The sequence below is a fragment of the Rhineura floridana genome, chromosome 8 (genome assembly GCF_030035675.1).
Source record: "Rhineura floridana isolate rRhiFlo1 chromosome 8, rRhiFlo1.hap2, whole genome shotgun sequence".
Taxonomy (NCBI): domain Eukaryota; kingdom Metazoa; phylum Chordata; class Lepidosauria; order Squamata; family Rhineuridae; genus Rhineura; species Rhineura floridana.
The window spans coordinates 86,236,090-86,263,287 of NC_084487.1; the positions used below are offsets into that span (position 1 = coordinate 86,236,090).

Sequence of the window (27,198 nt, forward strand, 5' to 3'; positions counted from 1 at the left end):
GCAACCTTAGCACTGGGAAGCCTGATAAGCAGAACTGCTCCACACACTGTCCTCTGCCAACCCCTACTGCCAAGACAGAAACTGGACTTTTAATATTGTTTTGCAGGCAAATGAAGATTTGCTCAATTGAAATATTATGGCAAAGTAAGCCTTGTTTAGGCCCTTGGTGCATGAAGAGGAGTAGTGAGAACAAATGGGCTGGATGCACACACCCTGGATGCTAACAAATGCACTGAACACATCCCTCTGCTGACATGTGTTCACCATCAATCTTTAGGGGGCCTACACAAGTACACATGTGTGATTGTAGGGCTCCCCTCCATGGGGACACTAATGCTGATTATATGAGTGAAGCAAGCCTTTTACACATGCATCTGTACTCTTGTAGGTCTCTTAAAGACTGATGCCAAACATGTGACAGCAGGGGAGCATGGCCTATGCATGCATTGGCATCTGAGTCCTATATGTTTTTAGCACCCCCTTTACACATTCAGTACCCATAGCTATCAAGTTCTTGAATATGGCTCTACAGTTTTCTCAAGCTAGTAAGGAAGAGAGGAAATTGGAGGACACCATGGGAAGAGGAAGTACTTGAACCAAAAGCCCATTTACAGCCAACCAAAACACAATTTGGCCATGACTGGGCTTCTCTCTCTTGCAACTTGAACACATTTTTTCTTCCCCTTGCAGGTGAAACTGTACCCCCCTCTTACACACACAATTAAAAATGGAAGACTCATCAAGGGAGATATAAAAATACATCTTCAACTGATTTTTACAGGTGTTTCACCCATGATAAAGGGGAATATCTAAGTCCATAGATTACATGTTCTAACATCAAAGATGTGATCACTTGATTCTCAACTCATCCCATATATGTGCGTGTAAATGCACATGTAAACATAACCACAAAGGGGAATTTTACGCTCTGGCCATATTATTTATTACTATCTAACAAATAAATCCATTTAACTTGTTTATCAAATTGGGTGCAAGTTATTTTTTATTGCCTTCTTAGAGATAATGATACTTGCTATGGACTCCAATTACTTCAAAGTAGAAGTCTGCTAAAATAATAAGATATTCTGCACGGTCCTGTGCCATGCAATCGTGTTATTCTTCCTAAACACTTTAAAGTTCAAGACTTTAAATCTAATTAGCATTTAAAGATTTCTTCAACCTCTTCTTTCATCTGTCTCACGTTTCCTTTGAAGAATTGTATTTTACCCAGGAAGCAAGAAAATATCAACTACAAAAGCAGCTTTTAACCTAGGACTTGAAGTAGCTGTCAAGCATGATAAATTAAGGCCCTGTTCATTTGCTCAAATACATTTTCAATAACTGTCCATTGCATATGTGTGTGTGGGTGTTTACCCTTACCTGAAACACACAGCTCTGAATTTCATGGACGGTATTCTCCGTACATACAGCTGAACATCCAGGGATCTTTTCTGGTGTTCAATGAATGCAAGTAGGAACAGGGTCTGAGCCTGTCACCTGACCCCCAGTGTTCCATTTAGCACATACATTGATTTGAGTGAAATGGGTTGTAGGCTTCAGCATTTAAAGGACAACAATCTACACTGCATTGTGCGTGTGGCAGTAAAGCCTAGGACACTAAGTGGCTAAACTTGTGTGTGGACATGAAATGTTCATGAACATTCCAATTGCTCAGGGAGCAATCAGTCAGAAGGTTTGCAGTTGAGCTTCTGTGAGAGAAGAGAGAGTTGCCAGTTTGGCTTAGATTAAACTCTCACACAGGGAGAGGAGCAACTTTGGAGGGCAGGCTAAGGATGTGGAGAAAATTACTGTATATGTATTTATTATATTTATATCTCAACTTTCATCCAAGGAACCAAGATGGCCTACAAGGTTCTCCCCCTCCTCATTTTAACCTCACAGCCACCCTGTGGAATAATTTAGACTGAGAGTATGTGACCGCCCCAACTTCATGTCTGAGTGTAAACTTGAACTCAGGTCTCCACAGGCATAGCCTGACATACAAATCACTACATCACAAGATACTGGAGATGGCCATATCAAAGGAAGGGGAAGAAATAGGTAATTAATAGAGAAAGAGAAAAGTGAAGGAAGGCAATGTGAAAGATAAAAAAATTGAGGAGACAAGTAGAGAAAAATTTACATTTGAACTATCAAGCCAGTTATTTAGCTGCAGGCTTCCAGTATTAGAGAATCATGATACCCTCAATTTATTTATTTATTTAAAAAAGGAAGAATCCTGTTTTCAATCACAGGGCCAAAAATACCACAAAGATCCATTGGTGGTGAGTATATGGTACTATATGCTCATGGAAATAACAGACTGAAAAAAATTAATACCAGTATGCAGTTTATCTTGAGCAATTTTGGTTTACTTAAAATAAAGATGAGCTGCATTACAACTATTAATAAATAACTACTAATAGCCTCTCCCCAGTCCATATTAGAAAGGTTTCAGCACCACTTCTATAAAAGAGTCTCAGAATTGGGCTCTTACGTATTACCTGAGGAAGGAGCCTTCTCCTGTTGTGTGCAGCAAGAGTGCACTCTAAGCACTGTATATTGATAGAGATGGGATACCACACCATAGCTCTTATTGGATCCCAAATATTTAGAGAAGGGGGGAACCTCAGGCCCAGGGACCAAATGCAGCCTTCCAGACCTCTCTATGTGGCCTTTGGGACTCTCCCCAGACCACACCCATCACCATCTGCTTTGCCTTTCTTCTGAGGGCTTTGTTTAAGAATGTATCCCTGACAATGCTTCTTGCTTGCCTGGTTGGATGATAAGGAGGGATATGCGGGTATATACAAAGGTAAAATTAACAGCCATTGTTCCACCCACTTTTACTTCTGGACTCACCCACCACTGTCATGTTGCCCCCCAGAAGGTTGTCCATACAGAAATGCAGCCCTCAAACCAAAAAAAGGTTCTCCACCCCTGGTTTAGTGTCATGAGCTCTTTAGAATGAGTGTGGAGTGATGACGAGGAGCAGGAAGAACCAGACTTGGACTTGGGGGAAGGCACTGGTGACATGCCTCCAGACATGGCTGAGCTTGAAGGCTTCCACACTGCTGACAGTGACAGCTCCACTCCTGTAGATCCAGTTACCACTGAGGAGGCACTGCCCAGTCAGGATGTTGTCTCTCCACGTTCCCTTTATCCTCCCTTCCTCACTCACCCCACTATCGCCACCATGCAGCTCCCCTCCTGAGGAGGAGAACCTTGCTGAGGCAGTCCAAATGCCCTCACCTCCAACATGTAGGCTGTGGCACAGGCAGGCCCAAAGAGTTCCCACTGTACCTCTGAGGAGCAGTGCATGCATGTGTGTGCACTCTCAACAGTGACACTTTCCTCACACAAGTAGGGAGTCCGCCCATCCTTACTTAAGGCTGATAAGGAGGCGTGCCTAATTGCTGTGACGACGTCTTAGTGCCGTGTTGTAGTGCCTAGCTATTCCTAATAATGATGCTGAATCCTGTGTAATCTGCAAGCTGATTCATGAAGTTCTCTGAACTAAAATTTTCTATTAAATTTATTAAAGAAAAGTAAACCCATGTGTCTGCATTTGTCTTCGACTGGTTTGAAGACATTTAGGGCTTTATTTATCAAAACAAACACCAGAGCTGTGTCTATAACTGATATTGCAGCACAAACATCCGACACTCTTAGTAACCCATTCTCCATCTGAAGATGGTTCAACACTGTCTCCAACAACTGAAGCTTCTTCACAGTCATTAGGGGCATTCCTTAATTAAGTTTGCAAGCATTAGAGGAGAAGTCCTTGCATAGATGAACACCCTCCTCCACTGCTTACAAGCCAGATCAGGGTAAACACAGCCCGCTTGTGAACCACAGTTACTGTTTCTCCTTCCCCTACCACTAGGTGAAGAAGTATACTTGGGTAGGCGAAGGCATAGGTGGCCACTCCCAGACTCCAGCAAAGCATCTTTTCCCACCAACACCTGGGATTATCAGTACCAGAATCCTTAGCAAGAAATTGATGCTGCATGCATCATTTCTGCACAAAAGGCCTAAGTCTTCTCTATTTGATGGGAATAGCACCTGCAGTATCAAAATGATCAGTCCCAGGATCCCCATTGGAAACTCAGTCCCTAGTAAGAAAAGACTTTTGTCAGAGAATAAAAGCACATTCCACTACCACCACTTCTGCCTCTTCCCACCTCCAAGGCAAGGAAACTTTCATTGGGGCAGGAAAGGGGGAGATGGTGGTGGCAGCCTATACTCTTTGCATGCTCTTGAGGCTCTGAACACATTTGCTTGGAAAGCATGCAAAGCCTTAATCCCTTTCAGGGTGAACTGCAGACTACCTGTGTATCCCTATACATTACAATATCCCTTAAGGGTCACATGCATGAATGATAGTTGCCAGAGAGCCATGTAGGATGTTTATTGAATTGAAGCATTGTCATACCATCCTTCCTCCTTTTGAGAATTTCAGGGTGGTGAATCATCAATAACCAATAAAATTCAAGCAGAATAAAATACAACAAAACATTAAATAGTCAATAACATCATTTCGCAACAGATTAAAATGCATGTGTTAGCAATATTTGTTTTTTGGCACTAGAAAGATTGCAATGCTGGCACCAGGTGGGCTGCTCTAAGGATGATGTTCCAAAGCCAGGGCACCAGTACTGTATCTCCAATAAAAGAGGTATCTGAAGGACAACTTCACCAGAAGATCTCAAAACACAGGTAAATTGGCATGGAAAGAGATACTTGTTTGTGATGAGGTCCCAAGTGATTTACAACTTGAAAGGTAAGTACCAGCATCTCAATTTGGGCTCAGATAGTAACACCACAACCTTATTTCCAGTTAAGAGTTGGTGAAAAGCTTTCCTGAATACTGCTGCAACCTGTTATTCTTTGGGGTATAACAAATCACACTTGACCCATGTTTGCAAGCCTAGCAAACAACAGTGTCGGCCAATTTATTTGCACATAATGTTAATAACCCCTAAGCAAATGCCAAGACCGCAGGGATCAGACAGGCACAGTATTACCTTTCAAAAATATTGAAGTTCCTTGAGAACAATACACACTTTCATGCAAGGTTTACCTCCATTGTTCAGAGGCTACTTTTATAATTGTACCCAATACAAGGTACAGACATTTGAAAAAGAGTCAAGTTTATGTAGGGTCACAGTTGGCTTCCTGGCTTTCTATAAGCAAGTTTTATGTGAAGTCCTTATAAATAACATTATCCTTTATGCAGTTCCACAATTCAGCTACCACCAATATAGGACAAATGATAGCATACGAGGCTAAGAACAGAATTTATGGATACAAGGCAGATTCCCAATGTCCTATATAACAGACTTTTATTAAAACTGTTCCTATCAATTACCTTGCCCGTTTCACTCTTAAGTCATGGCTGCAAGGATAAGAATAAGCTTAGCCAAAAGAACATTATCTGCTTGTTTAGAAGATAACAGATTGTTGTAACAATATAACAAAACACCTTTCCAATCTAGCAGAATTTAATTGCATTAGAATGTACACAAAATATAAACCAGGGTAGGAAGATAATCATTGTTTGAACATCCAGCTGCACAGACAGCAGTTCAAACACATGGCTGGTTTGAATTATTGTGGCCTGTGCAAGTAATGAGAGAGGAAATACAATACAGTGTGTTGCAGTCAGTGAAGATAATAAGAGTGGAAGTGGGGAGAATTTCTGACCGATAAATCAGTTGTGCAGATTGAGCAGCACTGGTGCAATTTGTGTGCAATAAGAACCAGTCATGTGCTCATTATTATCATACACAGAATAGGTACAAAGAGACTGGATGCATTTCAGACACTTCTTGAATCTGTGCATGCAGACATACCACACTACTACAGGGGTAGCCAACGTGGTGCCCTCCAGAATTTGTTGGTCTACAACTCTCTTCAGCCATGATCACTGTCTTGCTGGCTGGGGCTGATGGGAGTTGGAGTCCAACAGCATCTGGAGAGCACCATGCTGGTTACCTCAGCACCCGTAACATGGGGCTCCTTTGATGAAGGCAAGTTACACAATTTCAGACCTGACATTCAGAGGGATGGGTGGATAGATTTTACCTTCGTCTCAATACTGCCCCCAGGAACAACGCTTTCATTTAATAATAATATAATGCCACTGTGGTCCCTGCACTGAGCTTGCAATGTATGATTTGACAGAAAGGAGGCAACAGAGCAGAGATGGAGAACCCTCCATCCCTGATCATTGGCTATGCTGGCTGGGACTAATGGCAATTGGAGTCCAGCAACATCTAGAGGGTCACAGGCTCCCCATCCTTGCAGTAGAGGGAGAGGTGGACATGTAGGCAAAGTTAATTAGGGGAGAAGTAGGTATTCAGTTCAGTTACACTTATTTAAGCTTAGTTTCATGGTAATATTGCTAGTAGTTTTCTAATACACAAATTTAATGTATTATAAGCCCTGTATGTTAAAAAGGTCACTTAATCCTTCACTTTAATTTGGTGTAAACAAAAACTAAGCACATGAAAAGGAGGATGTGTATGTAGCATCTCATTCTAATAATGCAGCAGCTTTGACTTGGGTAGAAACACCAATGGGATTGTGCTTCTGTTTGTTTTATTCAGTTAACCCCCTGATCTGAATGTCATCCTTCCTCAAATATTTGTATATCCCAATACAAATGCTGGCAGTACTTTTATAAACTAATAAAGCTCTAGCAACCCACTGACTGATGTGTATCCATCATTAAGGATTTACTACCATAACTGTAACATACATATCACACTGTATAATAATGATCTTAAGCCCTGACTGCCAAATAGTGCATAGTAAGCCAACTGTGCATTCACCTCACTGCACTTCTGCAATATGAAAAACATATCTATATATTTATTTGTATTATTAAATTTATATCTTACCCTTCCTCCCAGAAGAATCCCAGTGGCAAACAAGTGATAGTACACTAAAAGCATATATTTTAAAAACATCTTAAAAATAAAACACATTTTAAAAAAAATTTTTAAAGCATCTTAAAAACAATTCCAGCACAGATGCAGACTGAGATAAAGTCTACTTAACAGCTTGTTGAAAAAGGAAGGTCTTCAATAAGCGCTGAAAAGGCAACAGAGACGGTGCCTGTTTAATATTTAACAAGCGTTAATTCCAAAGGGTAGGTGCCACAACACTAAAGGTCAACACAACATTGTTGCCATTATTATTGAGACCACATTGAAACAGAAAAGGTTGGTTTTAAGGCAGGACTAAAGGAAGGGAGATAATTAGCATCACGTATGTGTTCTGGAACCAAGTCCCAGGCATAGGGGAGAGCTAGTGTCATAGGCCCTACAGAGAACTCATGGCAAAGCAAGGAGGAGAATATTTGGGATCTTGGGGAGGGATCCTAGTGGGCTGCAGAGGGATGGGGCTGAGACTAGGGAGGACTTCAGTAGTCTGATCAGCAACAGTCACATCCCAGAGGCACCTATTACCACGTAGGAGCTAAAGCTGGCCATGGAGCCTTTCCCCACCATGTCTCCTGACTCTGCCTGCTCGCCTGAGCTACCTCCATGACAGGGCAGAGGGAGTCAGAGGCACGGCCAGAAGAGGAGGCTGAAGAGAATTTGCCTGAACTGTCTCCTCCATCACCAGAGTGAACCTTCTTCCAAGCCCCTGAGAAGGAGTATCCATTTGCTTGCCCAGTCCTGATCCAGGAGACAGTTCCCACGCAAGCAGACAGCCCACCCCGAGTCTACTTAAGTGACTCAGGAGGCATGTTGAGTTGCTGTGCCAACATCTTCACTTGAGTAGCCTTACCTAGCCATGCCATGTGTAGTTGCAGAAACATATGTAATCTATACGCTGATCTATGAAATGTTCTAAGCTCAGACTTAGCATTAAACATAACAGAGAAAAACACACTAGTGAGTCCAAGTCAGAATCTAACAGGGTTGGCCAGGACTGCTAGGAAGAAAGGGCGAAGTTGCTTTAAGCATTGAGACATTTAGGCAGCTGAGGCTGGTCTAGGATAGGGTAGGGATATATCAGGATTCAATGTTGCAGAAATAAGGATAGTGAAGACAGGGACAGTTTGGATATAAAGATGAGGAGTTTGATTGGAGTAAACAGAAAACCAGCCTAGTTTCTGAGCGATGAGAAAAATGAATGATTTTGGTGGCAGAATTCAGGGTGAAGATAAGGCTGAGGTGTAACAATGGAATCCTACCAATCAGCAGAGTGAGGCAGCTGGTTTTAAGCATCAAGTTATGATAAATAACTAATACATTAAATTAGTTTAATTTATCATTATTGGGGCTGTTACTCCCAGGGAGATGTGCTTCTGTGGTTTTCTGTCTCAGGCGCCAAAGTAATTTGGGCAGCCTTGCATACTGTTAACTTGGGGGGAGGGCACCACTTGCTGTTTCAACTCAGGCAGCAAAATGTCTTGACCACCCCTAGTTGTAGTAGTCTTGGCAGGGCCCTACTACAGCATGAACAAGACTTTTAAGCAAGGGAGACAAAGAAGAAGTGCCTTAGTTTTGCAGTGTTGTACAGGGAATCAGGACATAATTTTCATGATGGGCAAAAGAGCAAGCAATGAAAGATAAAATCATGCTTAATCAACAGAGTGTCACACTCATTAGATGCAAGAACTGAAGGAAGGGAAGGCTTGGGAGGGGGAAAGAGAAGATACTGACATCTTGAAAATTATCTTCAGAAGTGAGTGAGAGCTATTTATGTATTTGGGAGGAAGCGAAGGGTTAAACCGGGGAACCTTTCTAGGCAATTTTCCAAGGGTTACATAAATGCCAATAGTGGATGGGGCCAGAGGGAAAAGTGGAAGGAGCAATAAATATAAATATAAATTCCACCTTTGTGCCATACTCACATATCCCTGTACCCTCCATCCAGATAAGCAAGAAGCATTATCGGAATTCAAGCACACACTCCAGCCAAGCAAAAATATTTGGGGTGAAAAGCAAGTCCAGTAAGGGGTGTGGCCTGAGAAGGGTTCTGAGGGCCAGACAGAGAGGCTGGGAGGGTCACATTTGGTCCATCAGCCTTGAGGGTCCCCACCCCTGCTGAAGGGTCAAGTGCTGAACTTGATTCTTGGAGGCACATGATCTGAGCAAGGGCCAGGTGTCTACCACTTCCATTGTCCAGCAGCATGTCCCAAATTGCAGCAATTTACTTTGTACTACAGAGCTCAGTGGGTGTCTTTGAAAACTGAGTCAGTCCCTGTTGCATAGACTCACAGTTGCATAGGCTCACCCCCTTCTTATGCAAGGCCTGGCCCTGGTTTCTGTTTCTTGGTCATACTAGAGTAGGACAGAATATTGGAAGTTAACTTTTATAATATATATGGCAGCTTGCCCTGTTTTTTGCAACTGTGTCCCAAAATCTTAGGTTTTAAGTTAATATGCATAACATGGATAAAAAATAAGAGATGCAAGATAAAGCTGCAAGAACAGCCCCATAAAATGCTTCTACAACAATGCTTGTATCAGCTGGTTCTACACAACAAAGAAGTTTGTCTTCCAGTTATGCCAAATCCCCCCAAGGAAGCATGAAAGGTAAAGCAGTGCTTGTCAAAACACGAGAGGCCAAACTAGCTCATAAAAACTCTGCTGTGCCCTCACACCATTAACTGTGACTGTTTGCTCAAAATCATGAGTCAGTGCTCAAGGTAATAATTATACTGGCTTAAAATCATGATTGTTTTTTAAAATCATTCTTTCACACATGACTTTCTGAAATTTGAAAAATAGTGTTATTCACAGGACCACACAGCCAGACCAAACCAAGCATTCCATCTTTGCTGGTGAGTGAGGACTCCATTTTTCCTCACCTTAAAAAAAACAAACCAGAAAATCCTCTCAGTATCATCCCAGTAGTAGATATATGCTCATTATTTAAAAATAAAAAACTAAAATCTCAAAATATTTCTCTTCTACTGTCAAGTTATAATTAAAGCTAACTCAGCAATAATTACTAAGCAAAAATCTCTATCAAAGTTCAGTTGCCCTCTTTTTCCTTTTGTTGAGAACAAAGAGATGCTTTCACACTGTGTGTATTTATGTTCAGTCACAACATCTCAGCATCATTCCTGTCTTGAATTTCTTTTAAACAGCAGCCTTCCATGACAATTGATGCTTAAAAACATCAAAATATAATGTACATAATCTCCTTGCCCCAGAAGTGTAATGAAGGATTAAAATAGCAGATTAATATCCTGTCACAAGAGTGTAGAGCAATTATACAAAAGCACTCTACTGCATGGATGCCAGTCAGAATGGGTATAAAATACAACTCTCTGAGTGCTGTTGATATATTTCTAAATCTAAGCAGAGACAGAAGATAGCTTGGAGTGATTATACAGAATCAGCCTTCCCTAATTTTTGTATGTTTTGGTTTGCAACTCCCAGCAGTCTAGCCAACAGACCACTGGTCAGGGATGGCCACTATGAGAAAGGATATTGGACCAGTTGGGCCTTTTGCCTGATCCAGCAGGGCTCTTCTTATTTTCTTATGATGACCAAACTGGGGAGGGTTGCACTAAATTAATACCTATTCTACTTGATCTAAGCAGGAAGATGTTCGTTATTAACATAGTGAAAAATGTTATTTACAGCAAGAGGCCAAATTGTAAGTGCACAATTCTCAGTCCAGAAATACGGTCCAGTTTTGTCTCGGACCAAGACCAAGTTGTAATTACTAGTAACCAACTTGGGCTGGGATTCTTTGCACTACTAATATTTTTGCTATTTGAATGAACATATCCATTTAACACCATTCAGGTTCAAGTAAAGTGTATTCAATCGCACGGAGGATTGTCCCTTTGCATATATTCATCCCCCCGCCCAAATGAATTCAGAGAAGGGTGTCTGTAAGATTTAGAAAGTGTCACTCCACAAGAAAATACACCAATATGAAAATGGGCTCATATGCCGCTCACAACACAATCTTATATACATTTACTCGGAAATAAGTTCCACTATGTTCAATGGGGCATAGTAAATGTGTTTAGGAATGCAGCTTCAAAGCTGCACCAGAGCATCATTTGAAGGTACATGCTGAAACTAAGCAGGTCTGAGGCTGGTTAGAGCCTGGGGCGGGAGGAAGGGAGATTGCCTGGGAACCTGATATATGTTGCCTTGAGATCTATCATGCAAGAAAAGCAGGTTATTATAAATGGAATTAATAAACTTAAAAAATATAATTAGTTCAGAAATTACTCTGGGCTGCATCATGCACTCATAGAAATTTTCATGAGGGACATAAGATGTAAACTAGAGAGTCATGGATCTTAGCATTTTTCAGAAGGAGGCTTTTCCCCCTCTTTCCTCACTTCCAGTGATTAGCAAAGTAATCAAATACAGTACTTCGGTGTTTAATTATTTAAAGTTTATAATGTAGTCATATTATAGCTATCATACAAATCAGGATAAAACAATACTCTGGCTTAAATTAAGCATCATCTGTCTCATGGGAGCATACACACATGGTTTCTTAGCATTACAATATCATCTCCATATATAGCTGAAGAATTATGTACAGTTCATTCACTGAACTCATGATTACTCAATACCAGTCAGCAGCATTCACTGAACTCATGATTACTCAATACCAGTCAGCAGCATGAAAAAATCACATAAATTGCCTAAACCTATGCAACTGACCCTTTGACTTTTGGATAATTAAGGCCAAGACAATATAACACACCAAAATTTAAATGCTACGCCCATCCCATGACCCTGTCATGTTTTAGGACTGTAGCATGCTGACTCCCATTACATTAACTCCTTCAAATCTCTCCTGTCATCAGGGTTCAGCTGCATCATGAATTTAAAACAGCAAATTCACCTTATATTAAAATATGCTCTGTAACAAATCACAGTTATCATTATGCCCATCAAATGCCCCTGTGCAGAGATATGACTGCTAACATTGCAAAGCAATAGAGAAGATTGATTTTTAGTTACGATAACTGAAATGCACATCAATAATTACATTGGATTTACAGCATTCTTGTTGGTACACTGTTTATTATTCAGTTGTTTCTTTTGTGAACCATTGCATTTAAATCAGCATGAATACCTGCAGGGAAAAATGTCTGGTAAAAACCGCAGTATATGGATGGCTCTCTGAATGCTGCAGTTTCATGGGAGCAAGATTATAGTGCTGGGTGCAGAATTCAAGTTCCTGAAAATCTCAGCCTCCATTTTATTTTATTTTTTTAAGCAAGTTTCTAGGCCTCATAGCTGCCATAAATATTTGATAGTGTATGGGCAATGTCTGCAAAATCTTATGTGCCAGAGAGGTGACTCAGCAAGATTTCTAGAGGTGGCAAGTACGACATTGTTGCCCCATATCGCTCCTTAGCCCTCCCCCATGCAGAATAAAATTATGTAAAATAAGATAAATTGTGCACATGTTTTCAATCTGCATACGCAGATCACAGAGTTCTGCTCAATACAGAAATTGGATTCTCTGAGCACTTACACACCACCTTGATAAAATGCTAACATGTTCACTTTGAAGAAGTGCCAGCATCTTTCAAGTTAAAGATGGCTGTTTTTATGTTTTACAATAATTTATTACTAACCTCCCCTCAGGTAGGTTAACATAATCCTGAGTGCTGCAGAGTTCACCAATGAACCTCAATGCCTAAAGGTAACATGAAAAAGATGAATGTATCCTATCTCCTAAAATGTTAGGGGGAATAGGATGTTAGAGAGTAAACTCAAGGTGTACACTGAATAAAACCACATCCTTTAAACTAAACAGGGGGAAGATTACGGCAAAATTACAGATTTCTAAAAGGATTATTATTATTTACATTTGTAATCCACTTTTCACCAAGGTGCAATCCTATACATGTCTAGTCATGTCTTTCTATAAATTGAATTCAGTGAGACTTACTCCAAAGTAAGTATATACAGGATTGCAGCCTTAGACTGGCTTTACCCTCTTAACACCTATGTGCAAAAGACCTCTCAAAATTCTCCACCCTACTTGTGGGCAGACAAGGTAGGAGGTGCATTTTACTGAATGTATTCAGATACAAGAGATATTCTCCCATAATTTTTCAGGGGTTAGGTTCAGCAGTAGCAGTAGCAATAACAAGGTTCCAGGGCACTCTTGCTCTCTCTCGCTCTGTGTGTGTGTGTGTGTGTGTCAAGTTGATAATATTCGGAGAAAATTCAGCAAAGTGACCTTTAAAGTGGGTGAGAGATAGACAAATCATAGAAATTTTTATAGAAAAATGTCTTCTGAGACATTCTGACTCAACTCCATTACATTTATGTATTTATTTTTTTACATTTATATCCCGTCTTTCTTCTGTCATGAAACCCAAATCAGCGTACATATGGTTCTCAGATGGTCTCACATCCAGGCACTGACCAGACCCAGATCTGCAAGGTAATGGCCCTATATGCGTTCAGACCATACCCTGGGACATACCCTCTACTCTTAACAGCACTGTGAGGTAGTGACCAGTTAAAGATGAAACAATCCTATCCACATGGATGCTTACATATATATGCATAGGAATGAAGTATAAGGCTTCCCAGAAAGCTTCAAAGCTAAACAGAGATTTGATACCAGGTTTGCTGCTACATCCAAAGCCAAAACACTGCTTACTACACCATTGCCTATTCAAATATTGCCAAACAAAATCAGGAAAGTGACTTACCAGCATTAGATCCTGTTAAGTTATAACGAGCATTTAGCTTTTTGATGATGTTTTCATGGATCTGAAACCAGTCGCTCTCCGTGTTACACCTGTAAAAAGGAGCAAGATTTTAAAATCCCAATAAGAACATATGTTTTCCTTAGTTAATGCTGCAAATTCAGAGAGCCTGTCTCCAAGTAAACACACACCAGTATCATATCTTTCATCCACCTTTCCCACCTGTAAAATGAAAACAACTTCAACTTGTACATGTGAGAACGACTCTAAAGGTCTTTGCTCAAAAGAAGTGCTATACAGAGAGAAAGAAAAAATTGCATCCAGGGAGAGCTCCAGGTTTGAGCCCCCCACCCCAATGAAGTGCCATCTGATGGACCCCTTTCAATATCAGCAGCTCCCCAACATCATTCAGTGCCCACTCCAGAGGGCTTATAGTCCTTGCTGTGAGTCTCTCTCCATATGTGTAGATCCAAGTTGACTTTTCCCTTAGATACCCAAAACTGGCCACTGTGCATAGATTGTTTGTAACTAAAGGTCAAAGAAAATTATACTATATTGTAATTTATTTGGTTTTAATGAAAATGGGAAGCTACCAGAGAGGTAGCCATTAGCAACAATTCCACCCAAGAGACATTTTAAATAGTTTATACAGCAGCAGGAAGGAAATTTTCAAATCCCATAATTCAGCCATTATTTAAAAATGTATTTCTGTTATTTAAAGGTAGCCAAGATCCATTTTTTCACATGTTGTCATGCTATAAAGAAAAGAGCACCACCTCCCTACTGCTGAGGAGTCCAGCAGAGAACACTCTCAACTGAACTGTCAGGAAATTAAAGTAAAATAAAAGCTATTCTGCCATAGCTCCATCACACTAAATTGTTCTCAAAACCACTGCTTGCAGAAGCTATATGGGGGGGAAACAGCCCAGTGAAGAGTTGACCTTGAAACACTGAGTCAATTCATAATCTGAGTACTAACCCTGAAAGTAACAAAAGTCTCCAGTGAGTACAGCTGATAACATCTCAGCCTGTGTCTTTATATTCTTTCCCAAAATCTTTTTCACGCTTTAAGTCCAAACTCACAAGAGAATGAAACATTATTTTTCACTGCTTCCAAGAAACTAAACAAAACTACAAGTACACTTATTTTTTGTTATGAACACAAAGATATATAGGATATAGGAAGCTGCCATTGGTACATTAAGTTCAATATTGTCCGCTCTAGTTGGCATCAGCATTCTAGAGTTTAAGAGAGAGAAAGTGGCCCTTCCAGGAAATGCAGAGATTAAAGCTGGGGTCTTCTGCATGCAACACAACTGATGAGCTACTTTCTTTGTTAAAATGTCTGACTTTCTGTAGTCACTAGCATAGACAGATGACTGTGTGTGAACGTGACAACTGCACTAAATTATTAGGCACCACTGTATCAAATTATAATATTGCTTTATTATTGAAGGTGTTAGACCAAGACTGCTGAAAATTAATCTGTTTATCAGTGAGAAAACAAGGGAAGCTCCTATACCGGGTAGCTCAGAAAGTTATGCATCATGTGAAGCTGTTAGCTAGTACTATGCAAGTAGCTAATGGGTCTGTGGTACCTCATTCTATTGCTTTCTGTGGTACCTCATTCTCTTGCTAAGTACTACCATAAACCTTGTCCTGAGAACAACTAACCAAGGACTGAAGCCTAGTAGAGGAAGCATAAGGGCAACAAGTGACAATCCACATACCAAAAATGTGTGCGTTAAATATCAAGCTTATGAGGCAATGTAGGATAGTATGTTACATTGTTATTTTCGTCTACATTCTTGTTCAAAAAACTTGTCTCTCATCTGATCGAATTCTCATGGTTCCTCAGTATCCCAATAACCTGCTCCTAAAAGGTCAACAACTGGAGTAGTCAGACAAAGAGTTTATATTCTTATGTTTTTAACCTATAAATAGTTAGCAAAACCAATATGAAAAGTAACTACTTGAACTTTCTATAAATTCAAAGAAGTCTGCTGCTGCAAAAGATTCTTGTGACATCTTTTAGATCAGGGGGGTAGCCAGCATGATGCCCTCCCGATGTTTTGGACTACAACTCCCATCAGCCTCAGCAAGCATAGCAAAAAGGCAAGAATGATGGGAACTGTAGTCCATAACACCTGGAAGGCATCACATCATGTTGGCTACACCATTTTTAGACTCCCCCATGAAATCAGGGCATGAGTTTTCATAGGCAAACCTCCTTTGTATGATGGTATTGGCGCACTTGCCGTCGTCTTGGGGTTGCCTTGGAGAAGAAGACCTTGGAAGATTCTTTGTTTTTACTGCTTTGTTTTGTTTTTATTTTTTGCTAACTCTTATATTATGATGTGGGAATCATCTTATTTTATAGTTAGTTACTGCAAATGTTAATTGTTATTTAATTTTGAGAATTGTTATTTAATCTTGAGAACTGTATTATTTTATTGATGTATTATGTTTTATTGATGTATTATGTTCGTGTTTTTTTGTAAGCTGCCTTGAGGGCCTCTTCTGCCTGTCACTTCTTTTTGTGTTAAAATAAGGCAGGGTATAAATTTAATAAATAAATAAATACAAAAACTCATACCAAAAGTCTTTGTTGTATTTGAAATCTTTGTTGTATTTGCTGTAATAGACTGTCCACTTGATTTCTTGACCAGAACAGTGAATAGAGAAGAGACTAAACATAGACAGTGCTTTACTGACTGTTACACTGGTGATTTGGGATCAGATATTGTATTATACCTAGGCTTATAAGATAACTAGACCAGAATAGCCTACAATTGCTTAATTCAAATGTACAATGGAATGTGAATTTGCATATACAATTGAAGACAAATTTCCACTAATTGATGCATTAATAAAAGCTTTTTGGGGGGAAATACTGGGTTAAATTTCTATGACAAAATTTGACCTCACAATTTTTCCCAGAGACTATTGCAACATAGTACATTTTCTTACATGTATACTTTTAGAATAAGGTCATCTTTTGTGTCTCCTGCCAGTAGATCTGCTATGCTGAGGACTGCACAACCAAAAGGCCGCCGGTATTGTACATTGCATGCATTTTTCTTTTCGCCAGCTCCCATTCGGCCTGTCAAAAAAACATAAAAGCAAGACACATAAGCCACTAAACAGCAGCTTTCCAAATGTGCAAAGGAGGAGGAGGATATATCTGCCAACAACAGCATGTTTACAATTTAATAATTGTATTAGATTACAACTGGGTAAATGTATTTAAGAACTCCTCCAACTCCCCCTCCCCAAAAAACCACCAACTGCATTAAAAGGGTAGAAAATATTCAAAGTGCTCTAAAACTCTAGGTGGACTAAGCACTCTAGTTTTGCTTATCTTCTCCAAGCAGCACTCGCAATCCACTCGCCTAAGAGTTGTCTAATAATGGCATCCAGATAAAGGAACATATGCCAGAGGTTCTATAGCCCCAACCTGGATACCCTCCTTGCCAGTCTCCATATGTGGGACTGGTGGCTCAGATATCTCATCTTTCTCCTAGAAGAACCCATCTGAGGACACAAAAAGCATATAATAGCGTCAAAGCATCTCCCTTTTAGATTCCTTGCAACTCTAGTTCAGAAGTGTGCATTCAGGTCTGTTTAGAATGCTCTAACTACATGTTATGCATAATGTGTAACATACAACTGACTTTGGCTTTAGTTAAATTAACTCCAGCTGTGGAGACAGGGGCAATTGTTATTGGAATCACAGTGTGTGGGGAGGGGAAGTTTATCCTGACTATCCCCTCCCTTCATTCCCTGGTGTGCCAACAAGGCGTAGTTTTTTAAAAAGTCCCAATTGGGGCCAATGTTTTTGCTAAGTGAAGATCATCATATTCAGAAAATTGCAGCAGGCAAGAATGCCATATGCTGCAATTCTGCTAACAACTGGGCTCCCCTCATGACTATATTTAATCTAAGAAAAACAAGAGATGTATATGCATGCCAGAGAGGGTAATGGGTAGTTTGACTCAAAGAACTGGTCTTTGTCAGAGCATAGTTTTGGGCAACCATGGAGCGATCCATGGTGCTGCATACTTTATCTTTGACTGTGCCACAGTGCTTCCATCTTACTACTTCAACCTGGCTACCCGGGGTCTGCACTTATTGCCTATTATTGTTCTCTCTGCCACCCTAAGGACTTTCTGAAGCTCTACCTGACACCTGCATGCTTCTGCCCCAACTGGAACATGAGAATGTGCAAGACAATGAGGACAAGGAATAAAGTACAAAGAAAGGAAAAAGGGGATAAACAAAATATTATTAGGACAACAATGAGGATATAAGCAAAAACGGTACAATTTTATACCCCCCTTATAAAAGGAACATATGGAGAAAACTACTGACTTTCAATCATATGCTCACAAAAGTTGCACTTCAATTTTGATTTCCACTGTTTTGACAAATTTTCAGCAGCTTGTGTGATCTCTCTCTCTCTCTCTCTCTCTCTCCTAAATCCACATGAGCTATATGCTTAATTTGTGCGGTGACAAAAGGCACATTATTCCCAACAATCTACACTGTTGCTTGCTTCTTCTGCCTGTCACTTCTTTTGTATTAAAATAAGCTACCTATCCTTAAAAACTGCATTGGGGTCTGACTGTGGTGAAATGAGGGGAAAAAACACAACGGTCTATTCTTGCCTTTGCAAGATCAGAAGCCATCAATGGCTTAGCAGATGCAACCTAAACATAAAATGTAGTGAGCAGACTATTAAGTTTTTAGTTTAGTATTCATTGTTCATATTTCTAGAATCTTAAGTATGCTTCTTTGTTTCGATCTTTATCCTGCCTTTTAATCAAGTGATCCTCAAGGTGGCTTATAATAGATTGCAATACATACACCAGATACACATAACTCAACAGCCTTTAGTTCCCTGGTTGATGGATAAGGTCATAATATGCTTCCCTTCATCTCTGCAGTCCCAGGACAAATTGCATTCAGACAGGTTATTTTGTACTGCAAGGTGATCTTATAGTGGAGCATCCATGATGATCCCCAGGAATTAACAAGTGGTTCAGTCATTTGTCTCTATGCTGGTTCAGTGACTGAAGTATATGTTTAATGTTACTTGATGGATGTTGGAGCACCATCACACTCCAACTTGAACCATTCAAAATACAAGGATCCAGATGAGCTTCCACAGCTAGATAACTACGAAGTATTGAATTTGTGATGGGAAAAGGGATCTTCTGAATGCACTGTACTGGAAATTCAAAGTATTGCCAATGCTGCCACCAGAAGCCCTCAAGCTGCTTCTGTGATACTTTTTCAATATTCTCTAATTAACTTACATTTATTTATTTTTATCCTACCATTTTTCAAAAAGTAGCATACACAGCCCTCTCCTTTATCCTCGCAACAATTCTGTGAGGTGTGTTAAGTTGAGAGAGAGAGAGAAAGAGAAAGAGAGACTTGAGGACAACCAGTAAACTTTGTGGCTGAGTGGACATTTGAGTCTTTGTCTCCTTGGCCTAGGTCGAATTCTCTAACATATGCACCACACGAGCTTTCTAATGTTTCTGCATATATATACATATGCACAGTTGTGCGGCTGTGGCATGCAAAAAAGAACAGCAGTGGCACAGAACAGCAGCTAGTAGTACATTAGTGAGCTGGGGGCCAACAACACCAACCCAGCTCTGAGCTTGATGTGTACTGTTGCTCTATGAGCAAACCCCATGTTACAATTTGTCAATATGGGGAAATATAGTTATACTGGATGATATCCACCCAAGACATAGAGTAGAGCCATTGAACTCAATGAATGCAAGTGATTTAAGTTAATTTATTTCAGTGGGTCTCCTCCATGTATGGCTAATGTTGGATATCATTCATTGGATTCTTCTCTGCCTTCCTTATGGCAGATATTTTTCTTTACGGTTTGCCTGGTTGGCTCCTGATTTGCCACAAAAATCTTTTTTTATATATATTTCAAATGTTTACTTCCTACAATAAAGGGAGAAAAAGAATTTCCTACCATTTCTGGAGCTTTTATATTCAGCTTACCACATGCTGTCTGGAAGGTTAAGGAAAGGGACTATAACACTGTATGACTGACCATACTAACACAATTTATTTAATATGCATTGCCCCAGATATAGTATGCTCAACAGCTGTCAAGAATAGATGAAGGTACATTCAGCATTCCGCAATGGAAAGCATAAACCTAAGATATTACTATAGCTTTAACAGCCAAACTGGCTAAATGTGGGGGGGGGCACAGAACCTCAGTGGATGACAGGTGAGCATTACTTTAGTTAACTCATTGAAGCCCGTATGACAGCTTCTTTAAATAAGGAGATTAATCACTTTTCTGTTCCCTACTACCTTAAATACCGTTGCTAGATTAAATCAGATTTGTCTAGAATAATGTTAACCACATGATAAACTAGTATGGGAAGGGAATAAATGTTTGTATTCACACACACACACACACACAGAGGGAGAGAGAGAGAGAGAGAGAGAGAGAGAGAGAGGATGACTGATGTTACCAGAAACCAATGAAAAGCAATTTTAGAAACCAAAGCAGGCCTGAGCGAGGAAACAAGAGTTGGCCCAGTAGCAATTAAGAGATTCAGATTCCCCATGGCTGCTAATAACCCTGAGTTCACCTCCCTTCTGCCTCTCAGAAGTTCACCAGGGTCTGCCGGCAGCTACTTAAAAACAATCATATACTAGGGCCAATTTACACAAAATTATTTCCTGCATATGTGCATGGCAACATACAAATGTGTAGTACATTTTTCGTGTATTACAGTTGGCACATGGTGTAAAGTGCCATTTTCCTTCAGGGACGTTATCTGTGTAGTGTAGGAAAATCAATTTATGTATGGAGAATACTAAAGAAGCCTGGCTGCTTGGTGGTCATTTACCAGGCACTTGTAGGAGATCCACTGTTGATTACTATTCTACCTTTTCCCTCATTCCTCTTTTGAGGCCCAGTCAAGACAAACAGTGTATCTTGTGGTAAAAACTGGTTCCAGTGTACACAACGCCAGACTGCAGGTAGAAGGTACATGTTTGAGTGTTCTGCCATGGAAAAAAAATCCCTTCACGCAGGAAAGTAGCATGTCATGGAGAGGCATAAATTATAACCTTTCTCCCAGACATATTTTTTTTTTTAAAAAAAGGCTTTTTTGTTTGTTATTCTTGTTCTTTTTTTACAATTGGTTTCATTTTGTAAGAACTACTCACGGATTCATGTGATCTCCAGTCTGAAGGATTATATTTCCATTTTACCTGACAATGCTTATCTAGACCAGACCTGAAAGCTGGCTCACACATAATGTTAACACTTCATCCAACATTATGAGAACAAAACAGCCTTCCCTGACTTACGGACTTCCTCTTTCCTTCTCTGCCTAATATGTAGCCAGGAGGCAGAGTTCAGAAGCTTTGTTTCTATTTTTTGTTAACCACAGCTTGCTGCATCATCCAGAACTGACAAACTGGTTACTTTAACTACGGTTACTGGAAACAAACCAACTTAATGTAATAATTTATAAGCTGCTTTGTTTCAACTAACCACAGTTAGCTGAAAATTAACTACAGTTTAGGGTTTAGATGCCACATTAAAATTATTACATTGCTTAACATCTTCTTACATAAAGGTTTAGGGAAAACTATGCATACCAATCCGTATAATGTGCACAGTAATGTAGATGTCCTTCCTGAGCTCACTGCTTCCCAAATCCTGTAGAAAGCCAGAACAGTCTACAATTATTGCATAATACTTATTTTTTGGTTATATATTATTAATATGTATACCTACTTTTCTAAGTATACTTCTGCCTAGAATTCTGATCAGTATTAAAGCAACAAGGAGACTATAATTTTAATACATCTGATTGACTAACAATGTAATCCTATGCATCTTTATTCAGAAATAAGTTCCACTGTGTCCAATAACTCCCTAATGTGTGTTTTAGATTGTATCCTAAAGCACCAAAGGCTTATACTAGAGTTGCAGCCACAGTGCAGTACTGCTGTTAGTTCCATGCAGGTTTTGAAAGTAGGCTGCATCCTATTCTATCCAACAGGCATAACCACAACATGTAAAATTCTGCTGACTAGCAAACAAGGAATCCCCTTGGAGATGGGGTAAGCACAAGACAAAGTATTGCTCAACCAGCCTGGACTGAGTATATTTGGTTTGTAGTCAAGACAACTTGATTCTGTGTATTACTTGAAAGTACACCCCTCTCTGATCAATTAGACTCACTCACAAGTAAATCAAGTCAGAAATCTAATAAAGCTTACTTCTTAAAATGTGGTTTTAAGTCTACTTCCTAGAAAGGAAGCCCGACTGAAATGTTGAACTTGTTTAGGATTGGATTGCAAGGGATTTCTTTGCTTTGGAAGCTAAAACACAGTAAAGAGGCACAGGGCTCTCATACAGCGGTGAGAAAAAGTTTGTGAACCCTAATGATAATTATGAAAATTCCACAGTTTCACCATGATCGCCTTCATTAATCAAAACCAATCCTGTTCTAAACATCCACTAGTGTTTATCTTAACCAATCCCGTGTTCTGTGAAATAAAATGAAGCGTAAATTAGGCAAACAATGAGTACATAAGAGTCAGGGTAGGTGCAGCTCTGGTTGCATCAGCACAATTAAAGGGACTAATTAGAATCAGGTGCTTAAGTAATTAGCTAGGTCTGCAGGGGTGAGTTTAGGAGGCCCCACTCTATAAAAGGTTCAGAAATTTTGTGAGACTCTTCACCATATGGTTGTATGGAAACACGTCATGCCATGATCAAAAGACATCTCTGAAGATCTCAGAAAAGCAGTTATTGCTGCTCATCAAGTCTAGAAAGGGCTACAAAACCAATTCTAAGGATTTGGGGCTCCACCAATCCACTGTTAGAGATAGTCGACAATTGAAGAAGGTTCAAAACCACAGTCACTCTAACCAGGAGTGGTCATTCTACCAAAATTCTACATCTCCACAAACAAATCGGTGCATCATCTAGGAAGTCACAAAGAACCCTAGAATAACATCCAAGTATCTACAGGCTGCTCTCACCTTGGCTAATGTGACTGTTCACAATTCAACAATCAGGAAAAAACTCAACAAGAATGGTGTTCACAGGAAGACAGCCAGGGGGAAACTACTACTCTCTAAAAAGAACATTGCTGCCTGTCTGAAGTTTGCTGAAGATCACATATATCCCCAAGACTTCTGGAACAATGTTCTCTGGACAAATGAGTCAAAAGTACAACGTTTTGGCCTTAGTGAGAAGCATTATGTTTGGCAAAAAACAAACACTCAGTTTGAACAGAAAAACCTCATCCCAACCATCAAACATGATAGTGGGAATGTGATGTTTTGGGCCTGCTTTGCTGCGTCAGGACCTGGACACCATGCCATCATTGACACAACCATGAATTCTGTAGTGTATCAGACGATTCTAGAGGAGAATGTCAGGCCATCCGAGCTGAAGCGGAACCGAAAGTAGGTCATGCAACACAACAATGATCCTAAACACAGGGCCGGATTATCCATTAGGCTTAGTGGGCTGAAGCCTAGGGGCCCAGAGCCTTTGGGGGCCTGTGGGGCACTGGCCCGAGGGCCCCTGGAGCTACAGGGGGCCCTCCACTCTCCTTCCGTGATCCATGGAAGCATCCGTGGACCGCCATCCCCCCGCTTTACCTACCTTTCCGTTGTTTTTTGTGGCGTGCAGATTTACCATCAATAAAGATAGTGGCCGAGGTTTCCTTAAGGGGCTGAAGCCTCTGCCACCATCTTGGCTGATGGCACACATGCGTGCTACACGTGCGTGTTGCTGCCATCAACAAAGATGGCGGCAGAGGCTTCAGCTCCTTAGGGAAACCTCTGCTGCCATCTTGACTGATGGCAAACTTGCACGTGCCGCAAAAAACAACGGAAGGGTAGGTGAAGCATGGGGATAGGGGGACCCAAACACTAATCAGCCTAGGGGCCCTCCTCAGCTTAATCCAGCCCTGCCTAAACATACAAGCAAATCTACAAAAGAATGGCTGTGGAAAAAGAAATTCTGTGTTTTACAATGGCCTAGTCAAAGTCTGGACCTAAACCCCATCAAAATGTTGTGGCAAGACCTGAAGTGAGCTGTTCATGCACGGAAGCCCTCAAAAGTCACTGAGTGGGAGTAGTTCTGTAAGGAGGAATGGGCCAAAATTCATAGACACTGATGTGAGAGACAGACCAACAACTACAGGAAACATCTACTTGAAGTCATTGCTGCTCAAGGGGTGCCACCAAGTACTGAATCTAAAGGTTCACATACTTTTTTACACATGGATATTGACTGGTGTATCAGTTGTGGAAACATAAATGTTGAGAACATATCATGTTTGTGTGTCATTTGTTTAATCAGGTTATCTATTGCTGTTTATCTAGGATTATGGGATTTGATTAAGATCTATTAACATTTTAGGTTGGAAATACGTGACAATCCTAAGGGGTTCACAAACTTTTTCCTGTCGCTGTACCTGTTTGGTACAGCAGCTCTACTTCTGCAACTGGGTTAGCAATAAGGGCAATCCCATAATGAAGTCTTAATTTTTTGCAGTAATCAAATGAGGACAAATAAATGAACATCACTCACCACAAAAAGAGAACAATGTCTTTCTGGCTTCTCTGGACATTTTGGCAAACCATTCCGATTCAATTTTAAGAAAAACCTCTCACTGTAAAAGAAAAAAAGTAATATAATGGGCAACATTATGTGTTCCACATGAAGGAGAAAATATATCCAATGCATTTCATGAATTCATCAGTGTTTCAGCCTTTCCAGTATTCCAAGGTGATGCTGCAAAGAAGCCAAAGAGAGCTTAATTCACCTGAAAATACACAATTCCATAAAATGCTGTAATATATGGAAAAACCATTAATGTAAAATCAAATTTTATAAAATGCACCTGTGAATGCTACAAATTAAAGGGCAGGAACTGAGCCACACAAAGGTATTTGGTCACCTGAGGGACAGGACCAGATAGCCCCTGTGGACCCCTTCTCCCAATTTCATGTACAGAAGTTGACTGGACTGGCAGGTAAATCATACTTCAATACTGGCAGTGGGATAGCATTTTCCACTGCACCTGAAGGAACTGAACTCACTTAGTGAGTGTGCAGCAGGCTCTGTGGCATGCATAGTTCTGATCTCTAACAGAGAGGTGTAAGGAGAAACAGCTGCGGAAGCTGTTGCTGCCGGCTCCCAGTATCAGCCACCTGGGGCAAATGCCTCGCTCTGCCTAATAGCAGAGCCGACCCTATAAAATAGGGGTGTGAGGAAGCAGCTTCTCAGTAACCTCCTCTCATGACTTTTTTCAGCTAAATTGCTATCATCTTCCTCACACTGTACACGAAAGGATATAGGATTCCTTAAGTTTTCCTTGCAGGGCAAAAAGCAGCTGTGGAGGGACAATTTTTAAAGTGAAAAAGTGGGCTAAAACTCCTTCCCTCCACTTTAGTTTGCAGCTTCTGCCACTGCATTTTGTAAAATGAACAGTGACAAACCACATGCAACTGAGCATCATATTAGTTTGGCTCTCAGTCATTCATCAGCTTCATGATCAACAGCGGCATCAATTTAAAAAAACTTGACATCTAATTTTGACTGCTACTACAGGAAACAAATGCTGGTAGGATCAAATAAGTAAGTCCAAGAGGGAGCAGAGTCCATATACAAGGCTTTTCCTTTTCACTTTCTATGTCTGCTTCCAATCATCTTACCATCATCCCATCATTCATAAGAATTACTCTGCACATTCCTGTTTAACTATAGCCTTCTCAGGTGTTTCTTTGGCTTTTGCCAAGGCCAAGTGATTGCCACACATACGTTCTCTTCCATATGCAACGGTAAAAATAGCAGCCAGAAGATGTATACACACTTTTCTCAAAAAGACACAATAGAAGAAGCAATATTAGTTTTGATATACACAAAGGTTGAACAGCAGCAGTTCAGGAAGATCACGTTCTCAAGGGCTGCATTCTGATAAAAGGTTTAATTTCACCAGCTTATATTTCATCTAGAAAATTTACAGGCATAAGACACACTTTGGTTGCTGTCATTCACTTTAAAACAAGCTAGAACTGACACTCCTAATTTCTAATTTGCTAAGGTGGCAATGGTCAGGGTCTGGCAGGAGAGCAGTCCCAAGGGATCAGGTTTCTGAGAGAGCGGGGGGGGGGGGGAGGCGTGTCTGTCAGCATGAAGAAACCAGAGGTGAAAAACATCATCTAGGAGAGGAAAGGGTCAGGTTCCCTCAGTAGCAGCCAGAGATCAGAAGCAGGAAACATAATCTAGGGCAAGCAAGCCCAATTCCTTTAGTAGGAATATGGGAGGAAGAGAACAGGATCTAAGACTAGCAGGATCGTCTCACTGCAAGAAAGTTGCTCAATCTGAGGGTCATGCATCAGGACTGGCTCCAAAGTTGAGAGGGAACTGTGCACTCTGGTGGGCCCCTCTGCTGGTGTCCTTTGCAAGCTTATATGGCAGCAGTGAAGGCTGGCAGCAATGCTCTGAGCAGCGCTAGTTGGTTGGGTCTAGCTGCCATTTAAATTTCCCACAATGCCTTAAAGTTATGATACAACACCATAAGTTTCACACACACACACACCATTCAGGCCTTACAGCAATGCTGCTTCACATAGAAACAATGACCAAGTTGATGTCAGCTGAGCCTCCCTCAAGAAAGCATCCCACATATGGGGGACTACTATGGAGATGGCCTATTCTCTCATTACTGTCCTCTGGATCTCCCTTGGAGGTGGCACACAGATAAGGGCCTCAGATATCTCAGGGTCCTGGCAGGTTCATATTGGAAAAAGTGGTCTTTTAGGTATAGGGGTCCTGAGCTATTTAGGACCTTAAGTGACAAAACTAGCACTTTGAATAAGACCGGGGGGGGGAGTCTTATGTAAATTACCTTTGGAGATCCACACATAAAACTTATTTCCCCATCCTGTTTGTGGTTCTACAGGGTGAGCTGCTGAAAAGGCAATGAGCAGTAAACTCTGAGATGCATGCTAGCATTGGCATGCATGTAATCACCCTCCTGGATTAACAGCTGATGGCCAGAAAAATAGCATTTTGTGATAAACTTTAGGATATTTGCCTGACGTGTTTTCCATTTTTTTCAAATCTACCCAACTATATCCCCAAAATCACAAACAATTATTGTAAATGCCTATGATGCACTCTAGTTTATAATGTCTTTCTATACATTTGAGTGTGTGCACGCACATGTGTGTTGTAAAATTAATCTAACATTTTCAAGCTTAAGCCCTACACTGATTGTCCAGTGTACTAAAAATATCTCCGGTGTCACATTTCTGGTCTGTCACCAATAACTACCCCCCACACACACCTTTCAAAATCCAGACTTCTGAAAGTTGAAGAAATTAAAAACATGCAATTAGATATAAATTTAGCTGATTGTCTATCACCTACTTAGCAGGCTTGCTTTAAAGTGTATGTATTAGTAAAAAAAAACCACCTTGCTCAA

The 27,198-nt window shown here is 40.5% G+C and overlaps 1 protein-coding gene across 6 annotated transcripts in view; it reads right to left on the reverse strand.

Moving 5' to 3' along the window:
* The window catches only part of DOCK4 (dedicator of cytokinesis 4), a 386,414-nt gene that overhangs the window by 191,466 nt on the left and 167,750 nt on the right, over positions 1-27,198 (reverse strand). For all 6 annotated transcript variants that reach the window (XM_061640010.1, XM_061640007.1, XM_061640006.1 and 3 more), the window contains 4 exons: positions 24,297-24,378; positions 21,338-21,398; positions 16,649-16,781; positions 13,682-13,770 (listed from right to left, as the gene is read on the reverse strand). In XM_061640010.1, the coding sequence (XP_061495994.1) occupies positions 13,682-13,770; positions 16,649-16,781; positions 21,338-21,398; positions 24,297-24,378 (365 nt within the window). The remainder of the gene's footprint in view (positions 1-13,681; positions 13,771-16,648; positions 16,782-21,337; positions 21,399-24,296; positions 24,379-27,198) is intronic.